The 21,710-nt window shown below is 39.0% G+C and overlaps 1 protein-coding gene across 1 annotated transcript in view; it reads right to left on the bottom strand.

The window, feature by feature from the left end:
* Positions 1-15,190, bottom strand: part of LOC109474386 (apoptosis inhibitor 5-like) — a 19,122-nt gene extending 3,932 nt beyond the window's left edge. Inside the window, exons 1-12 of the mRNA XM_019774688.1 lie at positions 15,070-15,190; positions 14,329-14,394; positions 11,278-11,420; positions 9,026-9,166; positions 8,706-8,771; positions 8,099-8,287; positions 6,695-6,882; positions 5,865-5,958; positions 5,129-5,191; positions 4,824-4,880; positions 3,854-3,916; positions 1,748-1,770 (exon numbers count right to left, since the gene is read on the bottom strand). Coding sequence (XP_019630247.1) covers positions 1,748-1,770; positions 3,854-3,916; positions 4,824-4,880; positions 5,129-5,191; positions 5,865-5,958; positions 6,695-6,882; positions 8,099-8,287; positions 8,706-8,771; positions 9,026-9,166; positions 11,278-11,420; positions 14,329-14,332 — 1,031 coding nt within the window. The 5' untranslated portion in view covers positions 14,333-14,394; positions 15,070-15,190. The remainder of the gene's footprint in view (positions 1-1,747; positions 1,771-3,853; positions 3,917-4,823; positions 4,881-5,128; positions 5,192-5,864; positions 5,959-6,694; positions 6,883-8,098; positions 8,288-8,705; positions 8,772-9,025; positions 9,167-11,277; positions 11,421-14,328; positions 14,395-15,069) is intronic.
* Between the last annotated feature and the right edge of the window lie 6,520 nt (positions 15,191-21,710).

The following is a 21,710-nucleotide window of genomic DNA, read 5'->3' as shown; positions in this document are numbered from 1 at the left end:
AATGCACAGCTAAACTAAAGGCATGGAGCAACAGATGTGGTTTACTTTTTGATAATAAGAAACAAATCATATGTAAGTAGGCTCTTTTTCATCTACTAATAGAACAATGCAAGTTGTCAGGATTTTGCATGATGCTTGCATTGCTTAGTTATTGTTCTGGAATCATAATACATGTACAAAGCTTGAATCCTTTCTAGCCTGGTCACTACTTATAATCTTACCTTCAATTGGAAAATTCTTACAGGTGGAGCCCCAGTAAAGATGCTATCTAATCTACATATTTGTGTACAATAGTTCCAACCTATGATAGCATACATGTACATGTGAACATCACATGCATTTCTGTCCTATCAACAGATCAGTTCATATAATGATCCTGAACTTTATGAAATACAAACACTGTTAGAAAATCCGGTGGCTGAACATAAGAGTGGCCCATGCAGTAACAGTACAGTGTTGCTGAGAGAGGAGGACAGATTTTAGTAGGGTGGCCGCTGTTGTGAGGTTGAGTTGCAAACTTCTTCAGTTAACAGTGATTTTAAGACAACTAAAAAGTAAGGACAAAATACAGCTAGAAAGGCCGAAATTTGCTTTGGAGCAAAGCCAGCATGGCTTCACCACATTTTACGACAGTGCAGGGAAAGAAGGAAAATACAATGGAAAACAATGCTTTACATTGATATAACTATAGTATGAAGTGACATATAAGTAAGAATACAACAGTTGGATAGCTATCCCCTACATTATTGGTTAGGATTTTATTTGCATAATGCCATAAAAGAAAGCCATTATATCATTTCCTCATAAATTATGCAAATGAGGTCCTTATTTGAATAAGTTATGTTTAATGATGTTCACCTTCACTTAACTTTCAAACATCCCAAGTATGAAATTTCAGGCAGTTACCATTATGGAATTATAACATTTTCTCCTTGATTATGCAAATTAAGTGTTAATTTGCATGATCAATATCTGCCTGTGTTTCCTCATAAATTATGCAACCGGTTCTTGATTTATTCTCTTTTGTATATTTTTGAAGAAACGCCCCTGCAGTTCCTGAGCAAGCCACTAGGGGGCCCAAACCTACGTCACTTCTTTCCCAGCATAAGAGCTACCTACCATTCAAATTTCGTCACCCTAGCATGTCTAGATCATGAGACATCAAAACTGGAAGTTCAACTGCAGTACCACAACAAGCCACCAGGGGCCCAAAATCTAATCATTTCCAGGTCTCATCAAGACCTACCCACCTACCAAGTATGAAGACAATCCATTTAAGCCTTCTAAAGTTATCGTGTCCACAGACACACACACACACACGAACGCCTCTGAAAACATATCTTTATGGTTGATCATCTTCACTCAACTTCCAAATGCCCACCATTTATGAGAGCTGTCATATGGTATCTTCTCATTCTGATTATGAATATTAGACCTTTATCAAGTTGCATAATTTATATCTGACAAGGCTCATCTCTATGTCAGCCATATGCACAAGGTTGAATAGTCCTACATATGGAATGCAACAGGTAATATATAGAATTTCCTCATTTTCTATGTAAATGTGATTAGTTGCATAATCGTCATCTAATTATGTCAAGCTACATGTATTTATCACCCCTTTCTTGAGTTATCCTCTTAAAAACATCTTCCAGAACAAGCTTCTAGTGAGCCAAATGTACATGTATGTGACACACACACACACACACACACACACACACACTAATGTGATGATGGTGGTACTTACCCCTCTGTGTCACCTGAAGGTTTCTGTGAGAGAAAAAAATAATCACACATTATTAAATGAACCTCCTGTAATTCATTCAGAGTTAGAGCATCAGGGTACTGCTGCGTGACTTCCAGGTAGCTCAGGGTATGAAATACTTCTTTTCAAAGGTTGACCAGTGCGCAGTCTAAGCCAAAAACTAAATTGGCCATGAACATTTTATGTTGCCATCAATACCTGATTATTTCAGAAGGCACACTGTAAGGGACTGTACGATATTTACCGGGGGGGAGGGCCGGTCGTCTGAGGGGGGAGGGCCTAGGAAAAAAAAATTGGGCCGGGGGGAGGGCCTAGGAAAAAATATTTTAATTTGGGGGAGGGCCTAGGTAAAAATTTTTTCCAAGATCCCTTTTACTCTACAACGTTTTTATACACGATCAAAACATGATTAAATGTCTGTCCATACATATCGTAGCGATTTGCCGGTCATTGGAATCGGCAGAATTTTACGTTCCAATAATATCCATCCCTATTATTATAATGTATTCGCCCAAATCTCCCACAGTCCCCTTCAAAATCTTGCATTTTCGCCAGAATCGGCGAAACTGGACTACACAGCCAAATTACATGGATTAAAGTCATGTCAATCGCGGCTATCGAAACGATACCGATCAAAAATGTAGGGAAGGCTTGTCTGAAGATTTTGAAAATTAATTTTCGCCGTTCAACGCACCCTTCCCAGTGGTGTGCGTGCGTCGGCAAATGTGACCCGCTGGTCCCGCCTCGCAACTCGCTCGAACTTCTCGGCGTGGATGTCGGATGTCGACGGATTAATTTGGTATTTTTATTAAACCAAGGACTATTTTAACATTTATATCTATGTCTCTCCATAATTAAATTGAAAACAACACGTAACTTGGCAATATTGTTTCCCTGTTTGTAATAAAATTGACGCGGAAGACGTGGACGAAAGGTAGGCTAGATAGAGGATTATTTCGATTACACTAACTGACCTTAATTACTGACTTTAAATTTATAGCTCGATGTACCAGCTAAATTTGTGCTGCCAAATTTGTCCCTCAACATGCAAAACATGGGTTGAAATTCAAATTTTTTCCGGGGGGGACATGCCCCCTCCCCCTCAAAAAAAGCCGGGCCTACTCGGGCTCTAGTGGCTCCTGCGGCGCGATGGCTCGCGCCTTCGGCGCTTCATGCGGGGAAAATTTTCAATCAAAATCTCGTCCTCCCCATACGAAATTTCACTCTCTCTATATATGATTCACGCCGGGGGGAGGGCCTAGGAAAAATTTTTTGAGCCGGGGGGAGGGCCTAGGAAAAAAATTTTTGACCTGGGGGGAGGGCCTAGGAAAAATTTTTTTACGCTACCCCCGGACGACCGGTAAATATCGTACAGTCCCTAAGACCACTAGTCTTGTAAAGGTATCAATCACATGCTGACAGTTTATTTCAGAAGCCATAAGCTGGGCTGCTGAAAACTGTTAAAAGCAACCTGGTGTCTCCAATAAGCCTACTTATGGCATACTTTCACTCTGGGAGATTTGTGTCCTGAGCTTGTGCTTATTCACCCCATCATATCACTGCCATGACTTTTGTGGCGAGAGTGGGTATTTTGAACTCTGGAGATGGCCGTAAATCAGGGATGCATACATACAGTATTACATATACACTCTACATACTTAAAATAATAATGTTCAAATTTACTGTATAAATTCATTTAGATATAAAAGCGAGTTCATGCCCACAATGTTCAGAAATCTGGTTACATTACAATAATGTTATTATTGATTAATATTATTACATAGTAACATTATTTTTATTGAGTTCCCGGTGTGAGTTGTTCAAACCTTACAGTCCCGTCTTACACAGCTTGTACATGTATGTACATGTACAAACTGGTGTGTTACGCCTAAAGGCGGTTTACTGGCTATGCGAAACAAACAAAAGAGTAAATGACTTCACTTTGTTAAGACTGAGGTGTAATTTACAATGCATAACAGACCACTCTGACCATGATCAAAACTCAATCAAATTGAATCAATAATTCAAAATGACATGTCCCATGAGATAAGAGTGTGGTTCTGGTAGTGTACTTGTACATGTACTTACTGTGGTTGGTTTCCAGGACAAGCCTACAGCACTTTTGTATGATGGTGGGTTGTGAAACAGATCCTGGGAACATCAATCAACAGTATGTTACAGATAACATTAACAGAACAAAATCCTACAAATATTTATCTATCCAATAAATTTTTGAATTGGAAACATTTCACCATTAGGCCACACAAATTTAATTTGTTATTTCTCAGATTCGCCCTGTCCATTTTTTTACTGCACAGTATGTCCTGTATGTGGACTGCCCAGTCGAAATGGAGCGAACCGGTTTTAATCCAGTTATGTTGTAAAACAACTCTCGCTTCAGCCGCCTTTTTTCTACAAAGATTTACTATTACAGGTATACTTGTACTATTTGTAAAATGTTTTTTGTACGGTTATGTTCCTATTTTCTATCATTGACTCCAACGTTACAATGTACATAATGTATTCCCAGCGTAATTTTAGCCAAAGTACTTGGCACGCCGGCAAAACAATCATGGCGTCTGTGCTGTTTCCGCGCTGTAAACCTCGTTCAGTACCATTCAGGCAGTTACCATTGTCGAATTATAACATTTTCTTATTGATTAAGTTTTAATTTACATAATCAATAATTTATCTACCGTGTTTCTCTCATTCACAATTACATTTGCCACAAGCTTCAAAAGTCCTTCATGTAATGCAGCTGATTTACAGAATTTCCTCATAAATTATGCAAATCACACACACACGAACGCCTCCAAAAACATAACCTTCTTGGCAAAGGTAATAATGATGAGATGAGTGGTTTCCTGTTGGTTGTACCTTTTATAAATTAGCAATTTTTCCAGACATTGATAAGAAACACGAAGAAGGTTGTGGTACATTTTCTGTGGGTATGTTTTGTTCCAGTTAGTGCTATTTCTGTCACAGCTGTAGATGCTACATGTACATGTTAAAATGAACCTGTTGAAATATTTTGTAGTATCATATTAGGCAATCTTACCTTGATAAGGACATTGATGTTGGAGGTTGTTCTCAGTGCTACCACTTTGATTTTGTTCTGTCAAAAAAAAAAAACATAGGATGAATTATCCCGTACTGGGTCATTACAACGTATTAGGCTTTTTTCCGTTTTCATCACTGATGACATGTGACATGCTTTCAGGTCAAACTAACACTAATTCTCACAATGGTGCACACTCCAGTTCTTCCACAACTGGTGTCTGTGGTACATTGTAGCACAGTAAGAAAAGTGACAAAAGGGTTTGGAGGGTCCAAGTTTGAGTTCACATTTTTCATAATCCTTACTTCTTGGTGTGGTTCTGTGTTGAAAGTGAAGCATCCATTTGCTTGAGATGGACCTCTGTGTAGCTGGAGTGGTAATACCTCATACAGTCAATAAATAACAAAATCACAGTACCAGCATTTTCTTTATAATTGACTAAAGTACATGTATACACAAGGTTTGTGTCTTTCTAACAGCAGCCATTTTTGCTGCAAAATTTATCAATTACCAACTTCGGTGCAATATGTTTGACATGAAAGTCATGTCACGAATTTTTAAAAATCAGTGGCTCTTCACCTTCCTGTGCGTGTGTGTGTGTCGGGAGGTGTGTAGACAGCTGGTACATTGTATGGCGGCATAGTTAGAGGATTACATGCTTACCAACTCAACTGCTGTGGTGTAGTTTTACCTCTGGGAGTATTGTTTTGGGTGTGCTTATGTGTGTGGTTGCTCTAGGTTCCTACTGTGTTTGTGCACTTCCAGCCTCACGGCCTGCAATATTTCTGTTTGACTATCTAATAGTCCATGGAAGTACATCAGACCATTTCTTTAGTTGTGCCAATAAATTTACAAAAGCTCTAGATACATGCCAGAAGTTTGAAATCTCCAATTTCTACTTTTACTTTGTCACCTGCAGCTGTCCACTCAATAATATTTCTGCAAAGATCCAAGAACTAAGAAATCAAATAGATTTGGCCTTACAATATAGAGTTGTTAACAAGGATAAGTCTAACAATCCTGGTACATGAGATGTTGTACCTCTGCAGTTTTCAGCTGTTCACCCGTCTTTCCCTGTAGAGCAAGGCGCAGCTGTTTGATGTACACCTGAAGGCCTCTGGCAAAGAACTGCAGCCTGGACAAGGAATAAGAGCGACCTGTTGTTATGTTTGCTCCAATATGCTTAACAGTTTCATGCTTGTCTATCATGCAAAATTCACATTGAGAATTTGATATGGCAAGGCTGGGTGTATCATTTTAAACTAGAGTTTCCCAACGTCATACCTTCGCCAAATGATGTTAATCTTTATGGCTGACAAATAATAGATTATTCCCCCTGATCGTGCAAATAGGATCCTCATTTTCATGAATTATATCGGTTTATCATATTCTCAACCAAAAGACAGTCTTATATTAACAAACAATGCCATTCTAGCATCATCAGACGTCCTCTTAAGGAGGTGGAGCAAATGAAGTTCCTCTTCCAGTACAGTTTATCAGTTATTGCAGACGAAAGTTCAGGTGCAGTTCAGTAAGTTTTGGGTTCAATTTTGAATTCCTTTTCATACGAAAACAATGTTCTTAATAAAAAAATATATCAGTGCACCTATTGAGCTAGATTTGAGGTAACTTTGGAGTTGTGTAGGTACAAATGTACACTGTACATGTACAATTTATGTAATTCAGAAATACCTGCACTTAACCTGCACCAGTCCAAAGTTCTGTGTCTCACAACAGGTCACATGTTTTATTAAGAACGTTGTTTTCTTATATATGATCATCCGTCCTAATCACTTTACTGTATACTTTGAAGTACATGAACATTTACTATGAGCTGCTGAAAGAAAACATAATGGTGCATGTATATTTACCTAGTACGAAAGTCCTTCAACCTATCAGCATTCTCCTCAGCTGTCAGGAAGTCTGTTCTTTTGCGAGCAATCTGGTGAAATGCAAACATCAGACACTCCACATAGCTGAACTGTAGCTGGGGTTCACCAGTCTGCACACCACCATTCTCTTCATTTTCAACTTCTGCTGGGGGGACTGGCATATATTCCTGAGACAAATTCAACAAAGCAATAAACTCTTTGATATAACATGATATATACATAAAGTACATTTTGTATATGATTACAGGGCTCAAAATACTTCTTTCTGCATACCTGCACTGGTGTAGGCAATGCTGGAAAACAGACAAATTTACCTGCACCGCTGAAAATGTAGGAAGTACGATCGAACTAAAAATTGTTAAAAAAACATTGTCATTTTTTTAAATACCTCACAGCTGATTAGAGTATATATATATATATACAGTTCTCTCATGTAAACATAATACAAAGTACATATTATAATGTTTCTCAGGTACATGTAGTTTACAGCAATAACAAGAGAAATCGGTGATACCTTTTTTTTAAATATGTTGGTGGCGATAAAAGTCAGCGTCAGCCTTATGATTCTATACCAATAGGACCTGATATTCCGGTACGAAACAGACTGATCAATGATGCCTTCACAACTACTGTGCTGTAATCAAACTTCACTGCAGAACACTCCCATGCCAACCAATTATAAAAAATGGCAAATTTCAGCATCCTCTATTGCTACAGCCCAAACCATGAATGTTAAGCCATGGCCGGCACATGGGGGTGTAAAGAGGCTGTCCAGTAATTTTATTTTGGCACTCGAATTAACACAGATACAAATAATAAACGATTTACATCAACTGGGCCCAAATAGCGTATCATAAACTGAAACTCTGTGTCAACAGAGGTCAACATTATCTTCTGCAACTTCTAACCTGTACACCTGTATTGTCTCTATCACAACACACAAAGTTATCAACTTCTATTAAACCTACCGCAAGGACGCACGTTGAAACTCAGAATGTTAAAAATAATGTTAAATACAGAAGTTCACCTCTGCTGTCACCTGCGCCTGGTTGTATCTGATGTCTAACATTCTCTTTCATGTCAGCCGCTTGTGAAGCTGGTCAAGGTTCCCAGATGAACAATAGCACAATATCCCCATTTCACTTCTCTAAGCAGTAAGGTATCTTTGCAGACATATTTTGATCGGTCACCAATCTTGGCATTCCACACATTTGAAAAGCATTCTGCAAGTAGCTGTTGCCAATTAACGACTGATCATTTACTCTGATGTTCCAACATCTAATTTTGTTGCATTTATTATACAATCATGTACTTCTTGGTCAAATGTACGTACATTACATAAGTTGAGTATGTTCTATGCTTAATGAAATATAGGAGTCTTACGAGCAGACAGGTGTACAGGTTGGTAAGACAGGAGATGTCCACATCGCCACAGTAGGGAGACATCTCCGCCAGTAACTTCAAAATTTCCAGCTGAACGTCTCGTTCTTCTACAGATGACGTCACTGCATTCAAACAGGGAAGAACTGCTGCGCACACATATGTAACAAACTTGGTCGACTGGACATTTCTCTGCAAAATGAAGAACATTGTATTTCAAATAATTGTTCTACTGTGGAGGATCAAAATAACCAAGGTTCCAGTTCAGGGTTACTCCAGAATGTGGAAACACCATAATCATTATCATCATAATGATTGATTATTCAATTTTAATGATAGGCCATGATGGTAAAAAATCAAAATCAACAAGGCTTCTCTTTAGTTTCAGCTTCCATTTTTCAGCTATGTTTTATATGTGCAGAATATTTTCATGTGTGCATAATGACAACATGCATCTTATGGATGGATAGTACATGTAACACCTACCCTACCAAACATAACAGCAATCCAAGCACAGCAACTACCTCAAACACATGTCCACACAAACTGAAAACATAACCTGTGCTACGGAGATGTCATGAAAAATTACACCATTCATGTGTCTACTTACAGAAAACAGGGGCATTGCCTGCCTTACACAATCCATCAGCCTGTCTACACAGTTACTGTCATCTGCCTGTCAAACAAAACAAACAAGAGGAATTAAACATTCTACATGACCAACTGGTTGAATGGATGTACAGGAGATTGTGCAACTTGTCCCTCTATGTCATGCTAATTCCTAGATGCTCCATCTTTCTTCTACGTTGATGTACAATGTAGGTTAGACATTGAGGTAATAATGAGATATATAAGAAAACTGCTAATCAAGCAACTAGATAAATTTTGAAAACTGTCAGATGTAGCAACAAAAAGTAAGTGCAGACTAACCTGGAATGGTTTGGACAGCTCTGCCTGCTCCACCACTAAGTCCACCAGCTGCTGCCGCCCACTGACTGTCTGCAGGGACTGCAGGCCAGCCAGGATGTGCATAAAGGTGACAAACTCATCACGGGTCACATCAGCAAGGACCTGCAACAACAGGTCATGATCCGATAAAACTGTACAACAACAGGTCATGATCAGGTCTAAAATGTACAATAACAGGTCATGATCAGGTCTAAAATGTACAATAACAGGTCATGATCAGGTCTAAAATGTACAATAACAGGTCATGATCAGGGCTAAAACTGTATAACAACAGGTATGATCAGGGCTAAAACTGTACAACAACAGGTCATGATCAGGGCTAAAATGTACAATAACAGGTCATGATCAGGTCTAAAATGTACAATAACAGGTCATGATCAGGGCTAAAACTGTACAACAACAGGTCATGATCAGGGCTAAAATGTACAATAACAGGTCATGATCAGGTACTAAAATGTACAGTAACAGGTCATGATCAGGTCTAAAATGTACAGTAACAGGTCATGATCAGGTCTAAAATGTACAATAACAGGTCATGATCAGGTCTAAAATGTACAATAACAGGTCATGATCAGGTCTAAAATGTACAATAACAGGTCATGATCAGGTCTAAAATGTACAATAACAGGTCATGATCAGGTCTAAAATGTACAATAACAGGTCATGATCAGGTCTAAAATGTACAATAACAGGTCATGATCAGGTCTAAAATGTACAATAACAGGTCATGATCAGGTCTAAAATGTACAATAACAGGTCATGATCAGGTCTAAAATGTACAATAACAGGTCATGATCAGGGCTAAAACTGTACAACAACAGGTCATGATCAGGGCTAAAACTGTACAACAACAGGTCATGATCAGGGCTAAAACTGTACAACAACAGGTCATGATCAGGGCTAAAACTGTACAACAGGTCATGATCAGGGCTAAAAACTGTACAACAGGTCATGATCAGGTCTAAAATGTACAATAACAGGTCATGATCAGGTCTAAAATGTACAATAACAGGTCATGATCAGGGCTAAAACTGTACAACAACAGGTCATGATCAGGGCTAAAACTGTACAACAACAGGTCATGATCAGGGCTAAAATGTACAATAACAGGTCATGATCAGGTCTAAAATGTACAGTAACAGGTCATGATCAGGTCTAAAATGTACAGTAACAGGTCATGATCAGGTCTAAAATGTACAACAACAGGTCATGATCAGGGCTAAAACTGTACAACAACAGGTCATGATCAGGGCTAAAACTGTACAACAGGTCATGATCAGGGCTAAAACTGTACAACAGGTCATGATCAGGGCTAAAACTGTACAACAGGTCATGATCAGGGCTAAAACTGTACAACAGGTCATGATCAGGGCTAAAACTGTACAACAACAGGTCATGATCAGGGCTAAAACTGTACAACAGGTCATGATCAGGGCTAAAACTGTACAACAGGTCATGATCAGGGCTAAAGCTGTACAACAACAGGTCATGATCAGGGCTAAAACTGTACAACAGGTCATGATCAGGTCTAAAATGTACAAGTAACAGGTCAGTGAGTCAGGTCTAAAATGTACAGTAACAGGTCAGTGATCAGGTCTAAAATGTACAATAACAGGTCATGATCAGGTCTAAAATGTACAGTAACAGGTCATGATCAGGTCTAAAATGTACAATAACAGGTCATGATCAGGTCTAAAATGTACAGTAACAGGTCATGATCAGGTCTAAAATGTACAGTAACAGGTCATGATCAGGTCTAAAATGTACAATAACAGGTCATGATCAGGGCTAAAACTATACAACAACAGGTCATGATCTGGGCTAAAGCTGTACAACAACAGGTCATGATCAGGGCTAAAACTGTACAACAGGTCATGATCAGGGCTAAAACTGTACAACAGGTCATGATCAGGGCTAAAACTGTACAACAGGTCATGATCAGGGCTAAAGCTGTACAACAAGAGGTCATGATCAGGGCTACAGCTGTACAACAACAGGTCATGATCAGGGCTAAAACTGTAAAACAACAGGTCAATCTATTGTCCACCCAAAACGTAAGCATGGCATGAGCATGCCCGTAATTATGCCATGTGTACATTTTTCCTCTGCCGTAGTTATGTTTACCATGGTGGTACTGTAAATGTATATTAATTATGAACTGGGACTAGTGCTACACATGTAGTACATACAGCCAACATGTAGAACATTATTACCTTTCTTGTTTCTGAGAGCAAGAACTCCTCGGCATCCTTGGTTAGCAACTCAAGTGGAAGTTTACTGCTGAGAAATTTGATGGCACATTCCCTGACTGCCTCCTCTCCTTGGAGAATCTGAGAGAAAAGTCCATTCAAGGTGCCTGCAACATCAACATCAAGACGTATGCGTGATCAAAGAATATTCTAACCACTGCAGAACACAATCCAAGTATTGTCTTAATTTCTGTCTGACATCAGAAAAACTAATTCTGGTTATGCTGCTTGGGTCGAGGTTTTAAAAGAGCACATCCTATTTTTTTAATCCGTTAGGTCAACATTTTATTTTCAAACACAATAAAAGGAAGGATACTAGTAAATACGACTTTGGATATAGAGCTTATTCACCACACGTCATCATGACGTCACCACCCCTCATGTCCCATGCGACACCATTTTGGGGTGCATCTCTACAGCGAGTTTCCAAGCGTTGAAATGGCCGACAAACGTTAGGTAAACTGTCCTTTGTCCTATTACACAAAGAGTTTACCACCACTCGTACCTCTCGTTACTGGAACAAAATAAAATCTGTTGGGATTGACCAGTTTTTGTTGAGTTTTGATCAGTCTGATTGAGACGGTGTCTACCGCCAGCGGAGTCCATTGACGCGACTTAGCTTCGTATTTGGTACTCACGGGGCAGAATTTTTTACACACAGGATCGGTTCAAACCCTTTAAGAGTCTGGAAGCGTTGTATCAGGATGTGTAGAGAGTGTTGTGGGACATGCAGTTGCGTGGTGACAAGTACGTTGTAGTCTGAATATGCAAAAGGTCGCTATTTTGGAACAGCCCCAGACTGTGTCTGGATACCGAATAATAACAAACAAATGCAGGGCCATCGGCCGCCAGCCGCCATCCTCAGTCCGCACTGCCGCGACTGTGGCTGGACAAGGTGAGTGTTACAAGTTGCCAGCGCCCTGTTCTACATGGACATTTACCACAGAGCAAAGGGACAAGTAGCTCCGACAGATTTACCGTGTTCATGGCTACCCTCGTTCCCATCATACAGCCCCCTACGCCACACCAGGGTAAAACACACCGATTTCTGATCAGCAAAAAAAGATAAAAGCCGATCTTGAGAACATGAGACGTGGACATGGAGCCAGAACAACCCCAAGGACAATGTTATGACCAAGAAGAATGTTCAAAACGTAGATTGTGGCCCAAAATACGCAACTATCACCAAGAGTTTGCATAGCGTACCATAGCGATAGGCACCATGCTGCACCCCCAAATGGCGGACAAGGCTCGTTGCCGGGGGGGGGGGAAGAGTCACGTGACAATCTGTGGTGAATAAGCCATATAGTCATGGAAGATTTCAGATCCTGATGGCATCCACCATCTTTCTTCAGCTACTGACAAGGGCAGTCACGTGACTGGACAAGGGTGTTGTTGTATATTAGGGTTGTTGGTGGCAGCCTTGGTCACACTTTAAGGAAGGGCAGAGGGCTCTTTAAGTTTAACCTCTTTAGACACATAATGCTGACAGATCAGTCTAGTCGTGTGTGTACTGAGCCCATAGACTATGATAGTGCCACTGGATTGAAGAGTGAATACAGCCATATTCAAGTTTCCTCGTTTGTCAGAGAAGAGAGGAAATAAAGTAGTGTGGTGTACGGCTTGAGTTGTTCTCAGCCCTCAGTAGTAGAATGCTGTGTTCTCTGATGCCAAGATAAGAAGTAAATTCATACTACTGCAGGGCTGGAAACACCACCTACACAGTGCAGGTACATTAGAGTATTTCTAATGTGTGCCTGCACGCACTTGTGTTTTTGCCCCCTCTATCATCTTGCATGTGTTCTGAGACAATAGATCTGTTCTAACTGCATGATTTTCCACCAGGATTGAAATGTTTAAAGTTGTTCTCTCTATTTAGATTTATCCATGGTGGTGTATACAGACAAAAGACCTGCACCAGTTTGTTATACTTGTTCCCAACATTCTTGAGATCACAAGTAACTTTTGAGACTGAGAGAGGCCAAGAGGAAGGAGCGTCAGCATAAGGACGTCAGCATAACTTGTGGACTTGCCTTACTCTGATGGAGCGGCCATCATCCAGTAGTTAGTAAATTACTGCCCACTAATACAAGTAAACAAGTATCTTGTGATTCAAATGTACAAAGGAAATGCCAGGATACATTTGATAGCAGTATATGCAATACTTTACGTGTTGGACTTACATGTATAAGGCCACACTGACTTAATTTTATGGATGACATCCACACGCGCATTGATTTTCGCCTGTTCTCAAAAAAAAAAAGGTCACGTCCTCTGAGGCTCTAGGTCTGGGTAGTCCATGGTTGACGGCAGCAAGGCTGCCGAGGGTTCACGACTAAAAAACTCAGTACCAACGTAAAGTGCCGATTCATAAATTCCGCAAAAAGCCAACATGTAGCGGCTTGTCGTATACATGTATGCCTCCATGTACTGCCGAAAATTCACTAACCAGCTTTGTATTCCCATGGTTTAGTAGCATTTTTTATTTTTGGCCAGAATTTTTTTTTGCCCGTGCGCACTAGTTTGGGGGTCTTCAGAGGATGTCATCCATAAAATTAAATCGGTGTGGCCTATTGGAATATAGGAATGGCCTGACATTACCTTGATGAGACATAGGAAAAAAATGTTGTGTTTCCTGTTTCTGAAAAAATTAGGGTCAGTAGGATTTAAAAAAAAACAACTTAAGCGATCTTTAGTGATCCAACTTATACAATACAGTTTAACAAAGTGAAACTTACATGAGGACACTTTCATTTTCATGTCCATGTTGGAAAACTGATTGTAAAATGTCTCATTATTCAGGTGTTAGATCAAAAGTTTGTGATCAGCTGCAAACAACAGGGGTCCACCCCAAAAAAAGGTTAGGGTCAGCAGTTTTTTTCTAGGGTCGGTCGGGAAACAGGAAACACAACATTTTTTTTCCTAGGCCTGATTAACTCGATGGCTTGAAGAACATTGACATAGCAGAAGCAGTATAACTTTCTTCTACGACACAAAATATATGACAAAGCTTACCCATTGCATTAACTTTGAATAATGCAATCAGTGCGGTGGTAACTACACTCAGCTCACTAGGATCCTCTGAAAAAAAATTACTTTGCTTGTAAAATTGTCATGGGATTAAATGACAACTTGATCTACTAGAACTGCTAGACATTCCCGTTAACATATTTCCAATCCCCCCAAAACATTATTATTATATACTTTCAATGTTGTTACCATTGACGTGTCTATGTATTACCATTTGCAGGTTGGAACTTACTATTATTCATTGTTTATGTTTTATTTGAGTTGAATCTTTGTACCGTGTGCATCATTACTTTACCTATGTCTGTATATCCACCTCCTATGTTCCCTTTTGATTTGACTTGATTTGACTGTACTGTTTTGTACTATGATGTTTTTCCTTTGTTGGTGTTTTATAAGATGGGCAGTGTGTAGTCGCAAGACGTAATAATAAATTTTCATTCAATCTTCCATTCATAATGCAAATTTTCAGCTGAACCTTAAAGCTAAAGTCCCTTACACACATACAGAACCTTCCCCATAACCACACGCACGCACGCACGCACGCACACACACACACACACACACACACATGTACACCAGCCGTCTTCAGGTGACCTACATGTACTCACTTCAGACAACTTTCAGAATCCATCAACCTTCCAGCAGGTCTATTATTTACACTCAAGAAGGCAAACAACTGGAAATTTGCACCATATTTAATATTTATGCAACATATTATCTACAAACCTGTCTGAAGCAGTTGAGTCAGAACATCTGAAATCCGTATCAGGTGATCGCTGTTGTTTCTGCACAGATTTGGCAGCTCCTTTATGGCCTGTCTGCGAATCTAAAGACAGCAACTGTCAGTAGTACGAGCATCATAGTAATTACACCATTCAGTTTGGTTCATTCAGTCAAACTGTACACTCCAGCAGACCAACTCCCTCACTCACTGTCATGTTATCTCTCATTTTGGCCAATTTCTACTCTTTCCAGCTGCCTCCTGAAACCTGCAAGGGGCTACATTCAGTCCTCCAACTCCACTGATGACTAGTTCACCGCCTTTCTGCAGTCTTTATAAAGGATCTAAAAACTGTGTGCATCATGGATTCTTAAAAGCACAGACTGCACATATATTGATAACAAGAGCAAACAAGAATTTGGAGATCTTATAGTAATAATACCTCTACAAAATATGTTAAGTTTATGTAAATGTTAACATATTTTGTTAATATAATGTTAATATATTTACTATAAGATCTCCAAATTCTTGTTTGCTTTTAGAATTTAGAAAACCACAAATTAAACTATAGGGTAATTACGACCTCACTTTTAATAAGACAGATACCCAAAAAAGTTTATGTAAATGTTTTTTGGGTATCTGTCTTATTAAAAGTAAGGTCGTAATTACCCTATAGTTTAATTTGTGGTTTTCTAAATTCATTCTAAACTTATAATAGTTTGCTTGTAAAATTCCTATCCCTTGGCAATAATTTAATTGAACATGTCCTCAATATGATTATGCAAATGACATTATATTAACATAATATATGCACAGTGATGTAAACTTAGACATGGTATAAAATTCCCATCATTTACCTTTAAGAATCAGAGAATTTTCACATTAGGCCACACCAATTTAATTTGTTGGTTCTCGGATTCGCCTCTTCATTTTTTCCTGATTTGCAAAAAAAAATAAAAAATTCAGAATCACCTGCAAAATGCTCATATTTTGCCCTGAACAGTTGAAAACAGTCCTTTTCTTCCTAGTTGTTACAGTTATTCCATCTTTCAATGCAGTAGTATCATTAGAAGTTCAAAATTCATTGTTTAAATTTTTAACCAGCCGGGTGTGTTGACTTCATACCTCCTATCGTAGCATTTGGGGCTATAATAGGATGCCTAGATCTGTTTTTATTTTTATTTTTTTTTCGCCCTGTCGCTTCATATTTTTCCTGAAAAAATCCGAGAACCAACAAATTAAATTGGTGTGGCCTTAATTATGCAAATTAGGACATTATTTCCATAATTGGTATCTGTGATGTTCCAGCTGCCGTAGATTACATACATTACATGTATGAAATACTATCATGTAAAACACTGTAATTACAGAATTTCCTCATTAATTATGTAAATTACGTCTTCATTTACATGATTTGCATTTAATCATGTAAATCTCTCTATAAGCTACATGCACACTAAAAATGATGAAAATATGTGTGTACATTGTTCCTTTCTGGACATATCCACTTAAAGATTTTGCCAGAAACTCCCCTGCAGTTCCAGAACAAGCTGCTAGGGGGACAAAACCCACACTACTTATTCCTGACAGGAACAATTGGTCACCAAAAATCCAACCATAGCATATCCCCAGGAGGCCCATATTTGACCTTGACCTTTGTTTTCCTATGACCTACCAACATACCAAATATCACCACAATCCATATAGGCGTTCTGGAGTTATGCTGACTACAAATGTGCGGAAACACGCACACACAGACACACGCACATTACACGATCTCATACCTTCGCGAAATGATGTTAATGTTTCTGACTAACAAATTATAAATTATTCCCGCTGGTTATGCAAATACAATCTTCATTTGCATTAATTATATCAGTTGATCATATTCTCTAACAAAAGGCAGTCTTATCTTAACAAAGAATGCCATTGTAGCATTTCCTCATAAATCATGCAAATGAGGTCTTTACATGAATAACTTACTCCCTCTTTAACAAAGTACTTCATTTGTATAATTTGTGAATAGATAATTGAATGGCTTTCTTTGTTAAGATAAGACTGTCTTTTGATGGAGAATATGATCAACCTCTGTGAGGTTGTCATGCTAGCTTTATTATGGGTTCACCACACCACGAAGTGGTGGTGAACCCATATTGCTTTTTCTGATGTTTCTTCTCCTCCTCCTCCTCCTCCTGCCACTTCTTTAAATTGATTCAACTCCTTCATTTTTGGGCGAAATTACCTGTAATTTCGTATAGAGGTAGAGTGGGTAAATACCCTTAGGCGTTTTTTAAATTTTTTTGATACAAGCTTTTACAATCGTTTTATTTGCTTTTTAGTGGTCCCCATAGGAAAGTACTGTGGGGGCGTACACGCGTGACGTAATAAGAAAGGAATTCGGGGGAAGGCCCAAATATGGGCATACAAGCAGGTGTGGTCATGTTTGCTGATGTGGCTGTTGATTGGCTGTTGGCTAATTAATTTATTTACTACCATTTTCACGTACCAGCGCAGCTGGTCCACGCGGTCTCGGCCGTGGGCCATGATACTCTGATACTGGATACCGATTCGTGTGATTCCTATAAACATTTCACCTAACTACGAACTAGTTGGAAGAATTATAGCTGCATGGATGCCTGTATATGATTTTAACAAACACTGAAAATCTGACGCAAAAACTGGCAGATATTTTACTCTTCTCTGTTGGAACAACGCAAGCGGGAGGTCAATGACCTGCGCCCCGCGAGTACTGTAAACAACGGTACTTAATGTGTATCGTCGGCGCACGCGCGCGCGCCACGGTATCAACAATTTTCCACAATCTTCACCGACTAGTATTATATATTCTGTTATCGATTTCTGAAGAATCACCAAAATTGTAGAGTGTATCTCCTAGAAAGTCCCTTACTAGTACTTGAAGCGATCGTTACCGCCATGTTGTTCACTTTATATGACATACAATGCAAATAGTAATGAGACGTGTCCAGATAGCTCGGTTGGTAACGCGCAGGGCTGCAAGTCCAGACATTACGAGTTCGAACCCCGGTACACTGGATATTTTTAATTATCCTTTTTACAATTTTTAACAATTTTAACATTTTTAACAATTTCAACAATTTTAACCATTTTAACCATTTTACATTTTAACAATTTCAACATTTAATTTTAACATTTTCGTTTTAATATCCATTGCTTTGCTTTTAACATTCCAAAACTCTGTAGCTCGCCGGCCTCCTCGCACTTTTCCTCCGTCACCTCGCGCAGCCACGCATTCAAGTACCAGAGTTATCAACCAAGGATTGAGGTGTTCAAGAATTCATTCTTTCCTAGAACTATCGCAGAGTGGAACTCACTGTCACCAAGTACAGTAGGGGCATTGTCAATAGATAGCTTTAAACAATGTCTAGAGCTAGAAGTTCAAGGGTTAGGTGTAACAAGTCGATCGGTGTAATATAGCCAGCTGCCGCCGCGCCGCGTGCCTGCGAAGCTGGTGTGTTACGCCGAAAGGCGGTTATACCGGCTATACAGATACAGATACAGAAAACTGATTGTTCTTACTCAAGAATTTCAATAACTTCGAATGTTAGTCTTTTGTATTTTTTCAACATACAAACCAAAATCACTTTGATGTTGTCACAAAAGTAACATCTGTGCGCGCATCGGTTTTCGTTCATTTAAAAACTACAAGTACAAAACATCTGGAAACTAAGCAAACATACTCAGTAAATTGATTGCTGTAATTCCCGATTTTTTTTCACTGTACCGCAACGCAAGCGGGGGGTCAATGTTCACGGTTTTCACTGTCACCTCTGTACTGTGAACTTATCATTACAGTTAGGAAATAATTCCTGGACTTTCTTTTTCCTGCAACTGTCACCACCGTGAATATATACTTCCGTGAACATGTCCATTTTTCTCAGGCCGTGAAAATTTTGCTTCCGTTAGTAGTAGTTACAATCTCGTCAAAAGTGTAAAGTAAAGCTGTCGAGATTTAAAGTGCGTGTCGTTGTATCTTTGTAAAAAAAAGGGAGATAATTGCCAAGTGCCAGTTTTGTAAATACCTGTCGAGATTCAAACAGCTTGTCCTTGTATAATTATGGGTTCACCACACCACGAAGTGGCGGTGAACCCATATTGCTTTTTCTGATGTTTCTTCTCCTTCTCCTTCTCCTCCTTCTCCTGCCATTTTTTAAATGGATTCAGCTTCTTCATTTTAGGGCCCAAGGTCCTGAAATTTGGTATGGAGGTACAGTGGGCAAATACCCCTAGGCGTTTTTTAAATTATTGTGATACAGGCTTTTAGAATGGTTTTATTTGAGTTTTTTGGCTGTGTTATAGCAAATGTATTACTGTGTTAGTGTGCCGTGTTTACCACGTTTGGGCATGAGTCATCACAATGGAATGCAGGGCATCAACCAATAGGCATGCAGCTTTTCTCTATACTTCTTGCTGATTGGCTGTTGGGATTTAACTTGATTAACACCTGCACAGAGCATTTCCATACTGACAGTATGTCTTTATTCAAGTGTTTTGGTAGGTATTTCAAGCTTTTCTGCTCCAGCATTGGAATGCGGGGCATGAACGTTTTGTTTTTTTGAAAATCAACAGTTTGCATTATGCAATTAAAAATCCTAACCAATAAAGTAGGGAATAGCTATCCAACGGTTGTTTTAGTTGTATGTTACTTCATATTATAGTTAGGCCACACCAATTTAATTTGTTGGTTCTCGGAATCGCCGCTTCAAAAAATCGCAAAATGAAAAAAAAAAAATAATAATTCTACCCCAAAGCCCCGGACGTCGGGGAACGTGTGTTTGGGGACACCAGTTTTCCTGGTAAAAATACAATATTAGTGCCAGTGAAAAGCGTGTCCATTTGTAAGAAAACCCATTAAAAGTCCCCAGATACCGTTATCTTGGCAGAGAAAGCGGTAAATAGCTTATTTTCTTGATGAAACATCGGGCCGCTGGCGTCTTTCTAATCCGATCCGCCATCTTTCTTTGTTCATTTTAAACTCTCGGCCCAACTCTCGCGAGACTTGATATCCTTATGTCATTAGCGAGGTCAGGTGACGAGGTATCTTACGTACAAGTGAGCTAAGTGGGCGTTTCAAAATGTTCCCAGAATAGGCTTATTGTTTGGGGGATTCTGAACTGCAATCTGACTAATTTGGCTAATTTTTGAGGGGGAAATAGAGGAAACAATATTCTAAACAGCCTCAAAGGTGACATTGTTGGCAAAGCTGGTATTTGAAATGAGATTCTCCCTCGTGGCCGAGGCGTGCATTGGCCAAAGAGGTTTGACAATGTGTGACTAATTTTCTACCCTCAGGAAATCTGACTTTGACAAACTTGGCCCGAATTTTCTTCACAGGTCACATGATTAACACTGTGCTATATTGTTTTTATATAGCTTAACTTTAAAATAGGATAGAAAAGTTTCTTTAAAGGTAAGACATTGTGTCGAAATTTGTCTTACCAAAATTATGAAGCCATTTTTTTGTCTTGATGATGGTCCCTTTTATGTTTTCTACTCTGTATAGTAAAGGAGGTGTTTAGTTGAATGAATTCCTTTATTAATTATGTACATGAGCTTTAATCATTGTAACTACTTCTGACTTACACTTGTATAAGTTGAAAATTGTAAGAAATAGTTCAACATTGTCAAGTTTCATTAGCAGTAAATACTGTCCAATATTGTCTAACATATCACTTGACATAAAATTGCCTAATAATTTTATTTATTAGGAAATAAAAGATTTCCTTGCTGAAATTATGAATACCATAATACACATTGTGCCCACGCCGTGCCTGCCGTGTGGCCTCGCTGCAGTAGGTCCCCCTATGCTGTTAAAAAATCCTGGTGAGAACCCTGCATAGGCTATAAAACAGCAATGTTTTAGCATGTATACTAGCATGGGCATGTTTTTTTTTGTTTTTTTTTCGCCCTGTCGCTTTTACATTTTTTCATTGAAAAAATCCGAGAACCAACAAATTAAATTGGTGTGGCCTTATATCAATGTAAATCATTGTTTCCCTTGTGTTTCTCATTCTTTCCCTGCCATGTCGTAAAATGTGGTGAACCCATCGCTATATTTGCTCCAAAGCAAATATTGGCCTTTCTAGTTTTATTTGGCTTGCCATAGCTCGGCGATCGTTGTAGATCTTCAAATCTTCAAATGACCCAAATAGCTGCGTTCTATGTGGAATTTCAAGGCAGTTGCGTCACCGGATTTTGCAAAAAACTTATTGCAACAACCTATGTTTTTTTCCATTTTTCAGAAACAGTAAGTAGTAAGCTATTACAGCATATAAGCCGTTAGCCTGGGAAAATTCCTTTTTTTCAGGCAGGCCCGTTGAAAAAACTGCAAAAAAACTATATTTTTCATATCCAAAATTCACGTTTAACTACAGTTTCTACCCAAATTATAAAGTCTACAGGCAATATCCAAAATTCTATCGGAAGCCGGCTGGAAACCTCTGTTGACTGATATAATAGGTTTTCCCGGCATACTTTTCTTGGCGGAGTTATAGCCCTTCGGTCTGAGGGTGTCCGTCGGATCCAAAATCGTGAAAAAAACTCCGGTCTGAGACCATAAGGCTGTCATTGGGTGGAGAATATGATCAACTGATGTAATCATGCAAAT

Source organism: Branchiostoma belcheri, unplaced genomic scaffold (assembly GCF_001625305.1).
Source record: "Branchiostoma belcheri isolate BF01 breed outbred unplaced genomic scaffold, Haploidv18h27 scaffold306, whole genome shotgun sequence".
In the NCBI taxonomy this organism is placed as follows: domain Eukaryota; kingdom Metazoa; phylum Chordata; class Leptocardii; order Amphioxiformes; family Branchiostomatidae; genus Branchiostoma; species Branchiostoma belcheri.
Note: the sequence above shows the minus strand (reverse complement) of the source record. Positions and strands in the feature narration are given on the sequence as shown.